Below are 15,918 nucleotides of genomic sequence, written 5' to 3'. Positions count from 1 at the left end.
TACAGGATCACTCCAAAAAGTTTCTTCGAAACTTTGACAGTGCGAGATCCAAGAAGTATCTGGATCTAAGCAAAAATACACTACACCTCCTCACTGGATTCCTCACAGGGCATTGTCGCTTTAGGAAACCCCTCATGAGAATGGGTCTAGCAGAAGTTGACGAGGGCAGATTCTGTGGGGAGGAGAAAGAAACTCCGGATCACCTGGTGACGGAATGCCTCGTCATCACTAGCCAATACAAAATCTGCTTTGGACACGAAACTTGTAGAAGTGAGGAATTAACGTCCTTGAAGCCATCCCAGATACTGGAGTTCATTAGAACTCTGGAACTGGAAGGAGAGCTTTAGATCACGTTATGGTGAGAATAGCTCTGATCGTCTATAAGGAACCTGCATAATTAAATCTAATCAAGTGTCATGAGTGAATCGAACTTGACCGTTCGTTGCCTTGACGACCTGTTGACGAGATATTAATATAGCTTTAGCTGTCTTCAGGGAACAAGCGCCGAAAATGTTGCTTTCGGGAGACCCTGTTACTTTCAAGGGCATAGATAAAGAAGGGAATTTTTTTCGAAATTATTCTTGAACCAAATTTCATTTGAATATTTTTTCAGTTTTTTTTTTAAATTTACCTATGTTGAGAATTTGTTTAGGACCAAATATGGCGATGTTTTCGAAAACTGAACTCAAAGAAAAAACTTTTAATATAAATAAAATCATCGTTATAAATTATAATTTATATAGTAAGTATCACTAATATTAAAATAAATATCACTAAAATCCTAATACTCCACAGTTATACACTTAGTTTTCAGGTATTCATTCAAAGCTTCAGCTCCCAAATCTTTTCCGAATCCAGATTGTTTGAAACCTCCAAATGGTGCTGCTACATCTGTTTTATTATAAGTATTGATAAATACTGTGCCCGCGTCTACCTTTTCAGCGAACTTTAGGGCTTTGCCAATATCTTTGGTGAATACTCCTGATGCCAGGCCATACTCTGTTGCGTTTGATCTCTTCAAGACACCATCGATATCACTACAAAAAAACAAGCTTTTGAATAAGCAAATTTTAAAATTAAGTGACTTATTTACCCATTTCTAAATTTGCTTATGATCATGATAGGTCCGAAAGATTCTTCTTTTGCAATCTTCATATTATCTTCTACATGGCTGAAAATGGTAGGTTCGAAGAAGTATCCCGGCCTATTTAACCTCCTTCCTCCATATTCCAATCTAGCACCTTCTTTTTCACCTGAAAGTGAACATGTGTTGAGATTTTGGCAATAAGTAACAAAGTACAAACAGAATATTTTATATATACAGGAGTTCCTAAATTTGAGGTACAAAGGAAAATGAGAGATACCTCGAATAATCTCATGGAAAAAAAATCCTATAAACCTTGACCCAAAACAAAAGCTTTGTTTTCGAGTTACAAGGTGTTTCTTGTAGTCCTACTTTTTCGTGATAATTAGAACATTTCATCGAATCATTATTAATCTACTCAACAGATTCTATGAATAAGTACCAAAACTGGTCACTAACTGGTTCTTTATAAAAATTTGGATTTTCCTGAGGATTACTAGGGAATTTTTTTTTCGCAATCGGTACCAGATGCGACAAAACTACGAGAAACCAAGAAGTTTAGTACCGAAACAAAATTTCTTTCCACATTTTTCTGAACAACCTATAATCCACCAACGAATGATCTGAATGAAAGAATCGGGCAGTCTTCCAGAAAAATTATTATATTAATTATTATTAATTTTTATGTAATGAAATGATCACATGATGAAAATTTATATGGCACATTCAAGATGAATATTTTGTGAAGGGAAGGAAGGGAGCTATGGAAAAAAAACTGAAAAAAAAAAATCAAACTCTAACACCCCTTATCTCAAAAACAAGGCGTTTTCGGGTCCCTATTTATGTGACTTTTTTCCATAATGATCATATTCGTTTGTACTTCCTATAAAGGAATACCCTCCTGTATAATGAATAATTGTAAGTCATGACTAGTCTTGAAAATAAAAAGTTGTTAATAATTACCCATTTCAACAAAGTCCAGAAGTTTGTTCAGATGAGCTAAATGATTTTGAGGACCATGAGATGTAGATTTATTTAATGGATCTCCTATAGCTATCTTTCTTGTTTCGGACACCACCCTTCTCACAAATTCGTCATGGATTCTTTCTTCCACAAATAATCTTCCTGCTGCTATACAGTTCTCTCCCTTATTGAAGAAAACACTTTGCATTCCCTGGAAATAAAAGATATTATAAGATTAATTTCAAAGATCTCAATCTGACAAACGTTGATTCAGATTAATTAACGATGGGTTTCATGAAACTTTGATAGACCGATCAATTCGTTGATTGTTATTCAAAAGTCTATGAAATTGAACACTCAAATGATTTGATCGACCAAATCACCACGATGAGAGTTTTATGAAATCCACCATGAACAGTGTACTGTACTGAAATCTGTAGAGTGCAAACTTACTAATCTTACAGCTTTATCTAAATCACAGTCTGAGAATACAACTAGTGGAGATTTTCCTCCTAATTCCAAAGAAACTTTTTTCAAGTTAGATTCGGCACATGTCTTCATAATAACTTGCCCAATCTCAGTACTTCCTGTAAAACCAAGCTTCCTAACATCAGGATGTGAAGCTAGCGCATGTCCAGTAACAGATCCTAAGGGTAAAATTAATTTTAGAGCCTTTCAGTACTAAATTGGAGTATTTCAATACTAAAACATCGTATGTAATTACCTGTTCCAGGCACCACATTGATAACACCTGGTGGAATTCCAGCCTTAACTGATAACTCAGCAAATTTAAGGGCTGTAAGTGGACTAACTTGAGCTGGCTTGATGACAACTGTATTTCCAGCAGCGAGACAAGCTGCCATCTTCCAGGAAAGCATCATGAGAGGGTAGTTCCATGGTGTGATGAGTCCAACAACTCTATCAAAGTGGAGAACGAATTATTTTCATTATTTCCTCATTTATTTTATTGCTTACCCTATTGGTTCCTTCTTCGTAAAGGTGAGATTTCTGTTTGGTCTTGCGTGAGAAACTGGAATAGTGGATCCTTGGATTTTGTCACACCATCCAGCAAAATACCTCCAAGTTTCTATGCTCATTCCTACATGGGTTTTCAAGGCCAAGGTATAGACTGCACCAGCATCTATAGACTCTATTGTCGCCAACTCTTCACGATGTTGTTGCATGAGGTCTGCTAATCTAAGAACAAGAATAACAAATAAGTACCTACATAAGATTATAAATAACATTTTCTTCAAAAATTTTCGAGGCTCACTGAAGAAAGACAGTTTATGGTATGGATAATGTTAAATTATGCACAACAGATCAAATATTATATGTTTTACTAACTAAAATTTTTCTCACCTATATAACATATTTCCTCTTTCTCTAGCACTTATTTTACTCCATTCGCCACTCTCGAAAGCTTTTTTGGCAGCTTTCACAGCTTTGTCAACATCTTCCACTGATCCACATTGGACCTGAGTTTTGAACAAGTAACTTAAATGAGTACTTATATACTTATTTGAAACTTTTGAACAATGAAAATGTTTTAGCATTTACCTCACAAATAGTTTCTTCATTAGCTGGGTTGATGGTTTTTGTAACTTTTCCATTTTGAGCATCTATGAATTGTCCATTGATGAACAATTGACAGGGAAATTTGAGACTTCTACCATTTGCTTCTATGATGACTGGTCTATAGTCTATTTCAACAGAGCCTACTCCACCTCTTGTCTTCAGAATACAATTGAGGCAGAATTCGTCGAATACGGGTGCCATAAAGACATCTTCGTTTTCTAATTCGATCTTGAAAATGTCTTTGGCTTCTTCTACCAACCTGAAAGTCAGATTAGATTTTCCATTATTTAAAAAACGATCTTTTGGGGCATAACGTTGAAGAATGTCTAAGCGACCAGTTGAAAAATTACTCAAAGTGAAAATTGCCACAAACCTTACTACATCCATGGATCCTGCACCTCCAGCAAAGAAATCAGTGTCATCTTCAATATCCAAGCCGAGTATATTCTCCCAGATTTCTCTGGTAGATTCTATTAGATTTCTCTCATCTTTAGTATATTCGATTTGAACCTGCTGACTCACTTGGTCCAAGTTTGATGCAAGCTTCATCCTTCCTAAATTGATGATGAGTTAAATCGATAAATGTTACAATGATATTTTACTAACCATTCACTTTTACTCTTTTAACATTGATGTATACACCATTACTTCCAGAAATTAGGAGACCTTCATCATGAATTATAGCAGGCTGAGCTCCCAATATATCTACTTTTCTACCCTCAGTACCTTCATTACCCCATATGGAAGAACCAAAAAGAGAAACTTCTTGAAATACTTGTGAATCCGGTAGTTTCATCATGCATTTTGCTCCAGGGACAGAGTCCATACCTCTGATGAAATTGTGAAGTTCTTCGCCGGTTTTATTGAAGTCAATCTGAACAAATAAGATGTAAAATTATAGAGCAACTTATAGTTTTTTTGTTGTTAACTATACCATATGCAATTCGGGTTTGTTCAACATTGGATCATAAGTAGCTCCTTTTTCACTTTGTTCAATCATTGGTGCTGTGTCATCGGCAATCATATCAACAGCTCTTGCTACAGCAGTTACTCCAACTGGATACAAAAAATTTTTGTAGATTGTGTCGACAGTATCGTCTTCCAGAAGGTCAGTTTCTTCTTGTAGAAGGATTGGACCAGTATCCAAGCCATCGTCTGCCCAGAAAATACTCAAACCTGCTTTTTTATCTCCACAAATAATCGTCCTTAAAAAAATTCTTTAGGAAACTGTTTTGCATATCAAAAGTGAATATATACCAATTTATTGAACTGGCACCCCTATGTCTAGGTAATATTGAAGGATGGTAACAAATACTTTTCAGTCTGGGCTGGTTTATGATTTCCATTGGGATGAATTGAGAGCAGTAAGGTAAGACATTTAGATCTGCGTTTATAGTTTTGTATGAGTTCAAAACTTCTGGTAATACTTTCCCTGCTTTTCTCCAAGATTTGAATTTGAATACGGGTACATCGTTCTCATGTCCTACTTTAGCTGTGAACAAATTCCATAAATTTTAAAATTTTCTTATGTGTTCCTATTATTGCATTTAATTCGTATACTATAAAATTTCACTAACCGAGTGGATCTTCTCTTTTACCCTTATCAGGGATGGTAAATATACCAACGATGGTATGCCCATGGTCTCTCAATCTGTGGAAAACATCTACTGCAAATGCACTCTGACCAATCAATGCAACACGTAACGAAATTTTTGAGTTTGTGGTATTTTGCTGCTGTTAGAGAAAGAGAACAAGCATATTAAAATTTCAAATATTTTGTACAAGATGAACTTACTGCTTGATTTGATTTCATTTTGAGTACTATTCAATTGTTCCAGTTAATAAAGATTGAAAATGGAATAAGAGGCTATGTAGTTAACAAACGCTTATTATGAGAACAAATTAATGTAATTACTTTAAATACAACTCCAATTTTCTTCTATTAAATTTGTCATGCGATGTACTGTTTTCGAATTAGGTTGAATTATCGTATAATAATGAAGGCATTTGTGAGAAACCTGAATTCGATGTAGAGAAAAGTCTTTAAAGATAGAGAGAGACCTACTTTTCATAGAACTTTTGAGTCTTTCGAAAAAACCAAATTTCTAACCTTTTCTGGTAATGTTTTGAGTTGGTAGTATTCACTATTCTTAGCTCCTGCCTTTTCCAAAACAATATCTCCAGATTTAAATTTGTCAGTACTACATTTCATCCATGAACCGTGAAAACCTCAATATGATGATTTTTTTTGGTGCAAAACATCTCAGTGTTGAAGAAGATATTTACATATTACCTATATCGAAACAAAATGGAAAGGTAATTGAAACTTGACTTAGCTCTATGGAAATTGAAATTGCTGAAAGAACCAGTTTCACCTTCACCTATCTTATAAAAATACAGAATGTAAACAGGAACTATTTCCGAATATTTATAAGCTTTTTGATATTGTTGCCACATTATCTCTTACGACATATACCTGCTCTAAAGAAGTCAGTTTCCTCACTGAAGCGCCTATAAACCTATATCAGGAATTTCACAGCTCACTAGTGCCGTAATGAAAATGGGCGTTAATCTACATTCACCGCGAAATAATCATTGACAATAATAAAATCATCAATTCAATCAATTTTCCTAGACAATACTGCCAAGCTTTCTTAAATATATGAACCAGACAAATTTAAACCTGGATGCTGCCGAATATTCTATGTGATAACAAATTGTTTTATCAATTGTACAGGTAGATCAATTTTGATTTCTTGACACGAAAAATTGTTTGTTTACTTTTTGGAATTTTCACTGCCTAAATAATTTTTTTTCAAAATCTTTGTCAGGCTAAACTTTTCCGAACTTTTCTTAACTTTTAATAATTTTTTCTTCAAAGGACGAGCATCTTCTTTAAAAAAAAATCAACGAATGTTGAGAAAAGTTCATACTAACAAACTAAAAAACATTATTAAGCAAGTGAAAATTCCAAAAAGTAAACAAACAATTTTTCGAGTCGAGAAATCAAAATTGGAAATTGATCAAACATTTCGAAAAGGAAGACACAGAAAAAAATGAATGAGAATCACGTAATACTTACACTTGGAGGCATTGGAGTATTTTCTTCGAACACTGATAACAAAATAAATACAAAATCAATACGAAAATTCTTTAACTGAGTCTCCTGTATTAGATTTGTACATTTATAGATACCGATAGCTAGTGCATTATCTCTCGTTTACGGATCGACTCTTTTGATTGCTTTCAACACTTCCTTTCTCTTTCTCAAGATATACAGTCGGTCAAGAAATGAGAGTCAGGAAAATCAAATCTACCAAGGTACTCCCTCTACGTGTAGAAAGCAACTATTTGTCTAACTTGCCATTGCTTTCTCATGCCATACTACTATACTATTTAGGACCAGCAAAATGAAACATTTTAAGATGTCAAGAAGAGGTGACACCATTTAACCTCATTATTTCTATGCTTAATGGGAATAATTGAGTCCACAAAAGTCCACTTAGGAGTGAATTAAAATGCGGTCAGTTCCTAAACATTACTGTACCTATAAGATTTTGGGGAGCCCCAAGAGTTAGTCTTAGTCCTGAGATACTTACATCATTACAAGAAAATGCTCTACATAGGAATAGCTCAAAATTATATAGAACAATCAATTCTTTATTTTGGTTTGCTCTTTTTCAACATTGAATGCTATTAAAGATGAAAGATAGTATACAGGCGGTTCCACCATTGCCGCAATGCTATATTATGGTTAAGCTTGATCAGATTTTCAGGTTGCACGGAATAAATTAACCCAAGTTTGTTCAACGTATCATGTGTTCAAAAGTTTTAGAGATATTTAAAGTTTTCGTCTTTCGAAAAACCTAATACATTAGAAATTAATGAATTTATTGAAATGAAATTTTGAAAGTGAATTCTATTAGAACGGAGGCAAGTACTTTTTTTTTGACAGTTATTGAGATCTCTACTGGGTGTTCAAAAGGTGGCAATTCATTAATGACTTATCCAAACGTTATTATCGGGCTTATTCCTAATGGCACATCTAATTCTTTTATTAGGCAACACATTTCATTTTCTTCGAAAAATGATGTATCTACCTATTGAAAAAATAAAATACCGAGTATGCTATTTGAAAAAGTTATCAATGAATTGTCTGATTATGAACACCCAGTATAGGTCTCAATGATTATCAAAAGTCAGTACTTACATCCGTTCTTCCAGTATTCATTTTCAAAATCTCATTTAGACATATTCATTCATTTCGGAGTCATAAGGTTTTTCCAAAGACCCTTCATTTCATGAAATGTCGAAATATGTAGATATTTCAAACACGGTAAGCTTTCAGCATATGGAACTTTGAACAAACTTGAATTAATTTACAATTTCAAAATTGAAAAAAAAACAGATTGTTTCATAAGAGAAGTTATGTTTGGTCATTTACACACTTTTGGACCCCATTTTGTGTTTCTTAAATGTTTGAGAATGTAGCTCTAATAGAGCCTAAAGTACTGTGTCGAAAAAAAGTTTCAGCGCTTAACAGTAATGGATGGAACACCCTGTATAGAAACAATTATTTTTCATATATAAGTTGAAAACTTATGGTCAAATATCTTCAAGTACAAATATAGGAACATTATTTAGAAAATCACTTCAAATTCTCAATTGAAGTAACTATTATATAATCATTGAAAAATGTTTCGTGCAGCTAATCAATACGAATACCGAACAAAAATATTCCTTTATATAATGACAATCAGAAAATGTTATTTTTTTTGACTGATTACTGTCCAACCTACTCAAACATATTTTAAATTTAAGCTCAGATGTCAATTCATTTCTTACAGTCTTTCATTTTGTCCAATCATTTCAAATGGTTTTGCGAGTTCAATTTTTCAAAGAATTCAATTCAAGGTTCATATTTTAAATGGAATTTCATTGATTTCGCTGAAAATGTTTTATAAGGCTTACGTCATTGAACTTTAAAAAAATGAGGATTGCGCTGACGTGTACGCTTTTGAGCGTTTGTTAATTCTTCAATAGCGCCATTGAAGATGGAGACCTCGAAACAGTATATAAGTATATCCAATTTTAGTTATTTATATCATCTTAGCGTTAGACGTCTTATGAGAGAACATAATTAGCCACAAAAGAATGTTTTCCAAAAACTGATCAAACTTTATACTATATAGATCAATTTTTCGTATTTTGAAATGTTTTTTATCAATAGATTATTGATTGAAGGAAGTATACGTTTTTGAAATATTTTTATTTCTTCTCGAGACCCCTGAGCATTTTGATACGTGAATCACACTATATATGTCTGATGCAAGTTTTCAGATTGTGTTCATTCTTCACAATTGAATGAGACAGAAAATCTGTTATTTGACCACAAATTGTCCCTTGATTAAACATTTGACCTTACATTACTGTAAATATAGATAGATTTCGAACCAGAAATATCCAGTTTGAATTTTTTTGGTCATGTTCAGGGCATTTCGACTTCCTTATCAGGATATTTAGTGTGTATTCATTATGATTAGAAGTGATTCCCCAAAAAATACTTTATATGAAAACAATTCTTGGAAGTTGACCTATTTCTCCATCATTTATCAATAGCCTCTTTTCGAATCAGAGTAGTTCACCATATTATTTCATTATTTTCAATTCTTTCTAACATAAAGATTTGAGAAACTATTGAAGATTAAATAAGCAACTCATTGAATCAATTGCATTCGTGTAAGTTTCTAGAATAAATCGAGTTTAGGTACAAACTTTATTTATTGATTCCAAGTCTACCGAAATCTAAATATTGTGATCAATTCATGGATTGAATTGAATTTTTTGGGTTTGCATTCAAAATTTACACTCGCAAAATGAATTTCGAACCATTCTCAGGGCCGTCGCTAGAGGGTAGGCAGGGTGGGCGGTCGACTAGAGCCCCACAATTCAGGCCCGGCTTTTCGAACTTAATCAACAAAAATCCCATGTGTAGATTCAAAGTACCCCGAATAAGAATGTAATTCAGTCAGAACAAAAGGAGGGAATTCAGACAAATTCAACATCAAAATTCAGCAAATGTGCCGCTTTATTTTGAAGAAACGATTCCATTTCCATCTTATTATTCTAAAGAAACATAAGAAGAGTGTTCATTTCATACTACAAATAATTATAATTTTTATTACGTTTAATGTGTACAAGGTGTTTCAAGTTCCACTGTCTATTAGACGTTTCTGGAGGACGGAGCCTATTTGAAATCTGCAAATTCGAAGTTATATAATTCGTGATTCCCTAGTCAGCTGAAATATTTTTGGAACTCCTGCACTTACGGTTATAGAAGAAATGAAGAATTAAGGAAAATACTTATATTTTCATTGAATTTTTTAGATATTACAATATTTCCATTCTCAATTACTCATTTTTCAGATTTCTGAGTTAGTTCTAACAGTTTTCAACATATTAAAAAAAAACTGAAAAAAAGAGAAAATTTCCGTAATCACTATTATGAGAATTTCCTGCTTGAGTTTTAGAAATATCATCACAGGGCGTTTCAAATATGGTGACGAAAAGTGTGAACAAAATTTGATCGGTACTTTCGATTTTCAAATTAGATATTTTTTATGATTGCGTTAGATTCTACGTAGAAAAATAAGGGTGGTATTCAAACATGATTATGCTTCCATATCCAATAGTTCAAGAGTTATTCGAGATTTTATGAATTTATGTATACGTAGGGTCAATTTCATTTAATCCATTTTCAGATTGCGTTTCAGTATTTCATGATCATAGAAATTGAAATGTGCAATTATTTCACAAGTGACAGGTGATTTCAATATAGCTAGTGCAATATAATTTCACCAAATGAATCCCCGCTATTAGTATAATGGAATTCTGGATGCAATTTTAGTATCTTTCTGTTTTTTCCAGAAGTCATAGACTACTTTCACTCAGTTAGAAATTGTGGTTTATACTCATATCAAATTCTTCATCGATAACTCTCGAAGTTTCTACATTAAGTATACTCAAGGTTCGCTTGGTAACCCCTTTTTTATACGTAGAATTGACTAGAAGAATAAAAGATAGGGTAGTAATCTTAAAATATGAGTTTTGATGAATTTAAGTTCACAATGTTCTCATGAATCTTTTTCGTCCAAATCTCAAACACTCTCATAATACAACCTATGCCAGGATTGAAAATTCAAACGGTATTTGCGGAAAAAACATTATCTGCAGAAATATTAAAAAAAAAAATGAGTCCTCGTCACAACAATTTTTTTCGTGAGAATCTCATTATCTCATGAAATGTTGGCATATTGCTGAAATTGTCATAAAAAAAATTCTAATGAAGCAATAATATACTGATAGTGCTATTTGAAATAAGAAAATATTAGTCTGTTTCCGGTATAACCAGAAGTTTTAAAAGATCTCAAAATATTTCTTGAAGAAATATCATTGCCGCAAACCCCAACATGCAAATTTTCAGCTTAAAATTATCATTTGTTTACCATAAATATCTAATAGGCCATCCTCGGTGAATCACCCTGTATTATCTGGAGTGCACATATTCCGAAAAAATTTTAATGTTTTCTTTAAATTTTTCCTGGAAATATTCAAAATTTCGGTTTATTAATAGAGATCGAGAAAAAAACTCCGAAACTTCATTAAGTTGGTTTTTCCTAGTAAAAATATTCAATCAAACCTGTAAATTCATTGAGAAATGGTATTTTATCAGTTCACTCGAATGAGAATTGCAGGAATTGAATTCTTCATTCTGTTGCTCAAATGGTAGTCATCGGATTCTTGAGTTAGGAGTATGAAATATCAAATAATGTGAACATTTAATTAATCTGAAAAAAACAAAGGTAGTTAGTTAGTTATGACAATATTTGATAAATTCGTTTAGCGAATCGTATGCCGTTGAGCCTCAATTGAAACCTTCATTAGTTTCAAAATCAATTGAATGTATTTTCAATGAGTAGAGTACGTCTTTAACACCGCCCTGTATATGAGCACGTTGTGTGTTTGACAATTGAATGGGTAATAGGTCAAGAATCCTAAGACTTCTGAACTGGATATTTCCAGTTACAGTGAAATCTCATTTGCATCAACAAATGGAATTATGTTATAATTGAAGAACGATTAGTGCTGAACAACAATATACAAATTATTGCTCAATACCTATAATATAACGGTAGGTTCAAAAACCTGTACAGCAACGTAGAATGTTTGTATTTCAAAATAAAATTTAGATGTTTGATAACTCTCTTAGGTATATATATATATCTACCAGGTAAATATATCTACTAATATAATTTTTCCGAAAAAAACACGGGTGACAAAATTTGCAGAGTAGATTTTTATCTCAGTCATTTTTCGAGGCATTCGCCCTAGCTCTGTTATTATCAGTATATTTTTGAGGGGGGAATGGCAACATCTAATAAATGCCGCCTACAAATGTCATTAATATACGTCCAGCATTTCTAGACGAAGACTCTCATAATCCATCTCAAAAAACGTCAAAACGACTAGTCCAACGTTTCTCATTCTCTGTTAAGTCTATAATTTTCCCAAAATACATGAACTTATTTGAAATTTAAAATGATCAAGATAGGGGTGGAAAGAATCTCAAATAACACGAGATTGAAAGTGAGTATGTATTATATTGTTCACAAAATAACAAAGGATCAGATATAAGCCTAATGGAAAAAATTGTCTCTAGTTAATTTTTCTGAATTTTTTATGTTGTAGAATATTAACTTTCTGAATAAGAAAGTCTATGCGTCCAACTCAATCCTATGATAAGTTTTCGAAATACAGGGTGTCGAAATTGGGAAATGGCTTTTCTTTCAACATTTTGCGTAGGAAAACATCTTAAGTGAAACACTTTTACGCGACAAATATTGCTTACCCATAAGGTTATAATGTTGGACTGGTTTTCGATAAAAATTATTGTTAGATACGGGGTGAGTCAAACATTATTCAAAATGAGAAATTTTCCAATTTTTCTCATTACTCTTATTATGTCAAACAAATTTGGCTTTGCTATGACCAGTTTTTGAGATACACAGGGTAATATATGCAATGAAAATTTCATACAGAGTAACTGTGAGAGTCACGTTCACACTTTACTTATTAATTCATATTTTGTGATTGTACAATGAGAGACATCAAGAACTCGGGAAAAAATCTTCAAAGACCCCTGATCTCCTCTTTCGACAGAATTAGATATCAGAAAACAGGTGATAGTATCCAATATGTTCTCGAGTTGCAGGTTGTTTCTTGAGAAAGAAATTTCAAATATTTCGCTATATCTATGATCCGTTATGAGTATCATATGAACCATAAAAAAACATTGAAAAAAACGTTCTGGACCTTTTTTTAATATCTCGAACAGCTACCAAGATATAGCGAAATATTTGAAACATGAATGCAGAAAAGCCTTTCAACTCGAGAATGATCAAGATATTTATGATCCGCTTTCTGATATCTATAATTATTCTGAAAAAAGAAATTGGGGATCCTTGAAGATTTTTTCTCTGAGTCTTATAGCTCTTGAGATGCTCTCAGTGGGCATCGAATTCGGGACAGTCTGTATAATGTCTTCCATTGTATAGGAATAGGAGTTTAGGTAATGAAAAAATAAAAATAAGTGAACACCAACGTGTCTCTTACCGTTACTTACTCTGAATGAAAATATCATTGTTTACAACTTTTTGAAAACTTTTGTAGTAACAGTAGCCCCTTTTAATATATTTCCTTGCATATCTTAAAACCTGGTTATAGCAAATCCAAAACATTTCATAGTGTACTCGAACTAAGGGTAATGACAAATTTTGAAAATTCCACAGACGACTTTTTCAATTACAAGGTGAATTAAATGAATTTCATTTTGAATGTTTGATTCACCTCGTATCTAACAATAATTTTTTTAAAAACCAGTCTTAAATTATTACCTTATGGGTAAGCGATATTTGTCGCGCAAAAGAGTTTCATTCAAGATGTTTCCCCACGAGAAATGTTACTTTAAAAAAATGCCATTTTCCAGCTTCGACACTCTGTATCTTGAAAACTAGCCATATGATTGAATTGGACCCATGGAGTACAACATACGAAGATTTAAAAAAAATAAACAGGTGGCAATTTTTCCATTAGGTTGCTGCCTGGTTCTTTATTCTTCGAATCTTTTGTACTGCAAACCAATCTATGTCCTTTTCATGGATGATCTCATGAGCAGTACGATTTTCTATTGCTAGTATGAGGCTTCATAAACAGGCCTAACACATCGATGACCGAAAATAATTTTTGATAATCTTAAGTTTGGTTAAACTCCGCTCGTAACTTGAGGTTTCATTATTTCAATATTAAAAAAAACGAGTGGGTATATTTCAAAGAGAAACCGATGCATGATTATTTCATTGCAAAGACGAAAGTATGCCATTACCGATTGAAAACGAAATCAGCTAAATGACCGACAATGCTACAGTTGCAGCACCATATCCTTTTCATGAAATTTTCCATTACCAATTCGCACATTTGCGGCAGTATGTCCTTGATAACTTCAAGAATTCCATCTTTGAGGTCTTGAGTTGGTTGTGGAGCATTGGCATAAGCCTTATCTTTTGCTTGAATTGCTTGATCACTGGGCCGATTATGTTGACCGTAAAATGGACGAAGTACTCTATGAATTTCGCAAATAGATTCATATTTTTCTCGATTTATTTTTGGAGTGAATTTGGAAGCTTTGTTCTGGCGTGGATTTATATGAATTGCCAAACCGTATATTTAGGATGTCTGAAACATTGGTGCGATCATTTACTTTTAAAAAACCTTAAGATTAGAGTGGTGACTTTTGAACGGACCAGGTACTCTATGAACTTCGCGAATAGATTAATTTTTTCAATGTTAATTTCCACAATTAAGAAGCGTTGTTCTGGCGTTAACCGATTGATGATGAATTGTCAAACCTTACTGAATAGAAATGTCAACATAGTTTGACATTCTCAACTGTCAAACCATAGACAACAACCATCGAAACTTCTCATGCAGCTAAAAAGCATCCGTTACATACCTGGAATAGAGGTAATACGAATCGTGGTACATTACGAGAATGCAGAGATTTATTCCAGATTATTTGAACTAATAGATACTTGGTGGTCTAACGAAAACTTAACACCTCCATTTTCCGGCTTTAAAATGAAGATGTAGAAGATCGCTCAGACCCGTCAATTTCTGATTTGAGGGGGAACAAATTTTCGCATCCCCCGTTAATGCAGCCCCCTAATTGGAGTGAGCACAACCGCTTGATTTTGAATATGGATGAGGGATGTTGCGATAACTGGTTTTGAAGATTGTATCGAGTACAATCTGATCCTGAAATGTCGCTTCAAATTTGCATCGATTATAAAATGACAGGTAAAATAGTGGAAAAGTACTTATTACTAATACCTTTCAAATGTATTCGTATCCGATATAATAATTTCGAGATACATTCCACATTACATCTTTCACTATTTTGGCTGTTTTTTAATTGTCGGTGGATATTTTGAAGCGAAATTTTAAAATCTGATAGTACTCGATACGATCTTCAAAATTAGTTTTCGCAACACCCCTCATCCCTGTTTAAAACAATGGATTGTGTTCACCTACGTTAGGGGGTTGAAGTTACGGTGATGAAAAAAGCGGAAAAGTTGTTCCCCCTCGAAACAGAAATTGACGGGTCCGATCGATTCTCCACATTTTCATTTTAAAGTCGGAACATCGAGATGTTAAGTTTTCGTTGGACCACTTGGCACTTAGTATAACTTAAGGGTATGACCCTTAAGAACGAATCAGTTTGTAGTTTTCAATCACAGCTACCTACCAAATACCTTTTCCATCGAATAATGTATTCCTCTGTCAAGTATGAAATTGCCGAATCCTAAATTTACTGGTTCTTCAATCTGCCGCAAAGATATCCGCTTGACCCTCCCCTCTAGACACTGGTTTAATAACCTCTCATTAATTTCCATACTGGAATGAATTTCTTCAAGATTTATGGCAACATCTTCAACTTTGTTTGATATAGGACAACTATTCAAAAATATTCTGTTCTGGTGCTAAAACTTTCTCAAAAACTAGACTTCCCCAATTAACTTACTCGATTTTTCTATAGATATCGAATTGCATCAACCTGTTACCTCTTCACTACCGAAAGCTCGTCAAAACATCAACATAATTAACACTTGACTTCTACCCATCCTAGACAGCATTTTTTTAGCCGAAAAAAATGTCGAACACCCCTCATCTGAAACTCT

The 15,918-nt window shown here is 33.3% G+C and overlaps 1 protein-coding gene across 1 annotated transcript; it reads right to left on the bottom strand.

Annotated features, from left to right (window-relative positions):
• Nucleotides 1-685: 685 nt before the first annotated feature.
• On the bottom strand, nt 686-6,860 carry LOC123676944 (cytosolic 10-formyltetrahydrofolate dehydrogenase). The gene is made up of 14 exons (XM_045613286.1): nt 6,708-6,860; nt 5,203-5,359; nt 4,883-5,117; nt 4,560-4,830; nt 4,232-4,499; nt 3,999-4,179; nt 3,608-3,884; nt 3,410-3,525; nt 3,023-3,244; nt 2,772-2,965; nt 2,501-2,694; nt 2,048-2,258; nt 1,094-1,253; nt 686-1,037 (listed from the first exon to the last, which is right to left on the bottom strand). The coding sequence occupies exons 1-14, from the start codon at nt 6,717-6,719 to the stop codon at nt 782-784; spliced, it is 2,754 nt and encodes a 917-aa protein (XP_045469242.1). The 5' UTR covers nt 6,720-6,860; the 3' UTR covers nt 686-781.
• Between the last annotated feature and the right edge of the window lie 9,058 nt (nt 6,861-15,918).

This window comes from Harmonia axyridis, chromosome 3 (assembly GCF_914767665.1).
Source record: "Harmonia axyridis chromosome 3, icHarAxyr1.1, whole genome shotgun sequence".
Classification (NCBI taxonomy): Eukaryota; Metazoa; Arthropoda; class Insecta; order Coleoptera; family Coccinellidae; genus Harmonia; species Harmonia axyridis.
Note: the sequence above shows the minus strand (reverse complement) of the source record. Positions and strands in the feature narration are given on the sequence as shown.

Excerpts from the sequence above, each read along its gene's own strand:
- LOC123676944 (XM_045613286.1), bottom strand. Across the intron at positions 4,831-4,882 it reads GGTGCCAGTTCAATAAATTG|GACGATTATTTGTGGAGATA; the intron begins GTATATATTCAC and ends AATTTTTTTAAG. Across the intron at positions 4,180-4,231 it reads TAAAAGAGTAAAAGTGAATG|GAAGGATGAAGCTTGCATCA; the intron begins GTTAGTAAAATA and ends TCATCAATTTAG.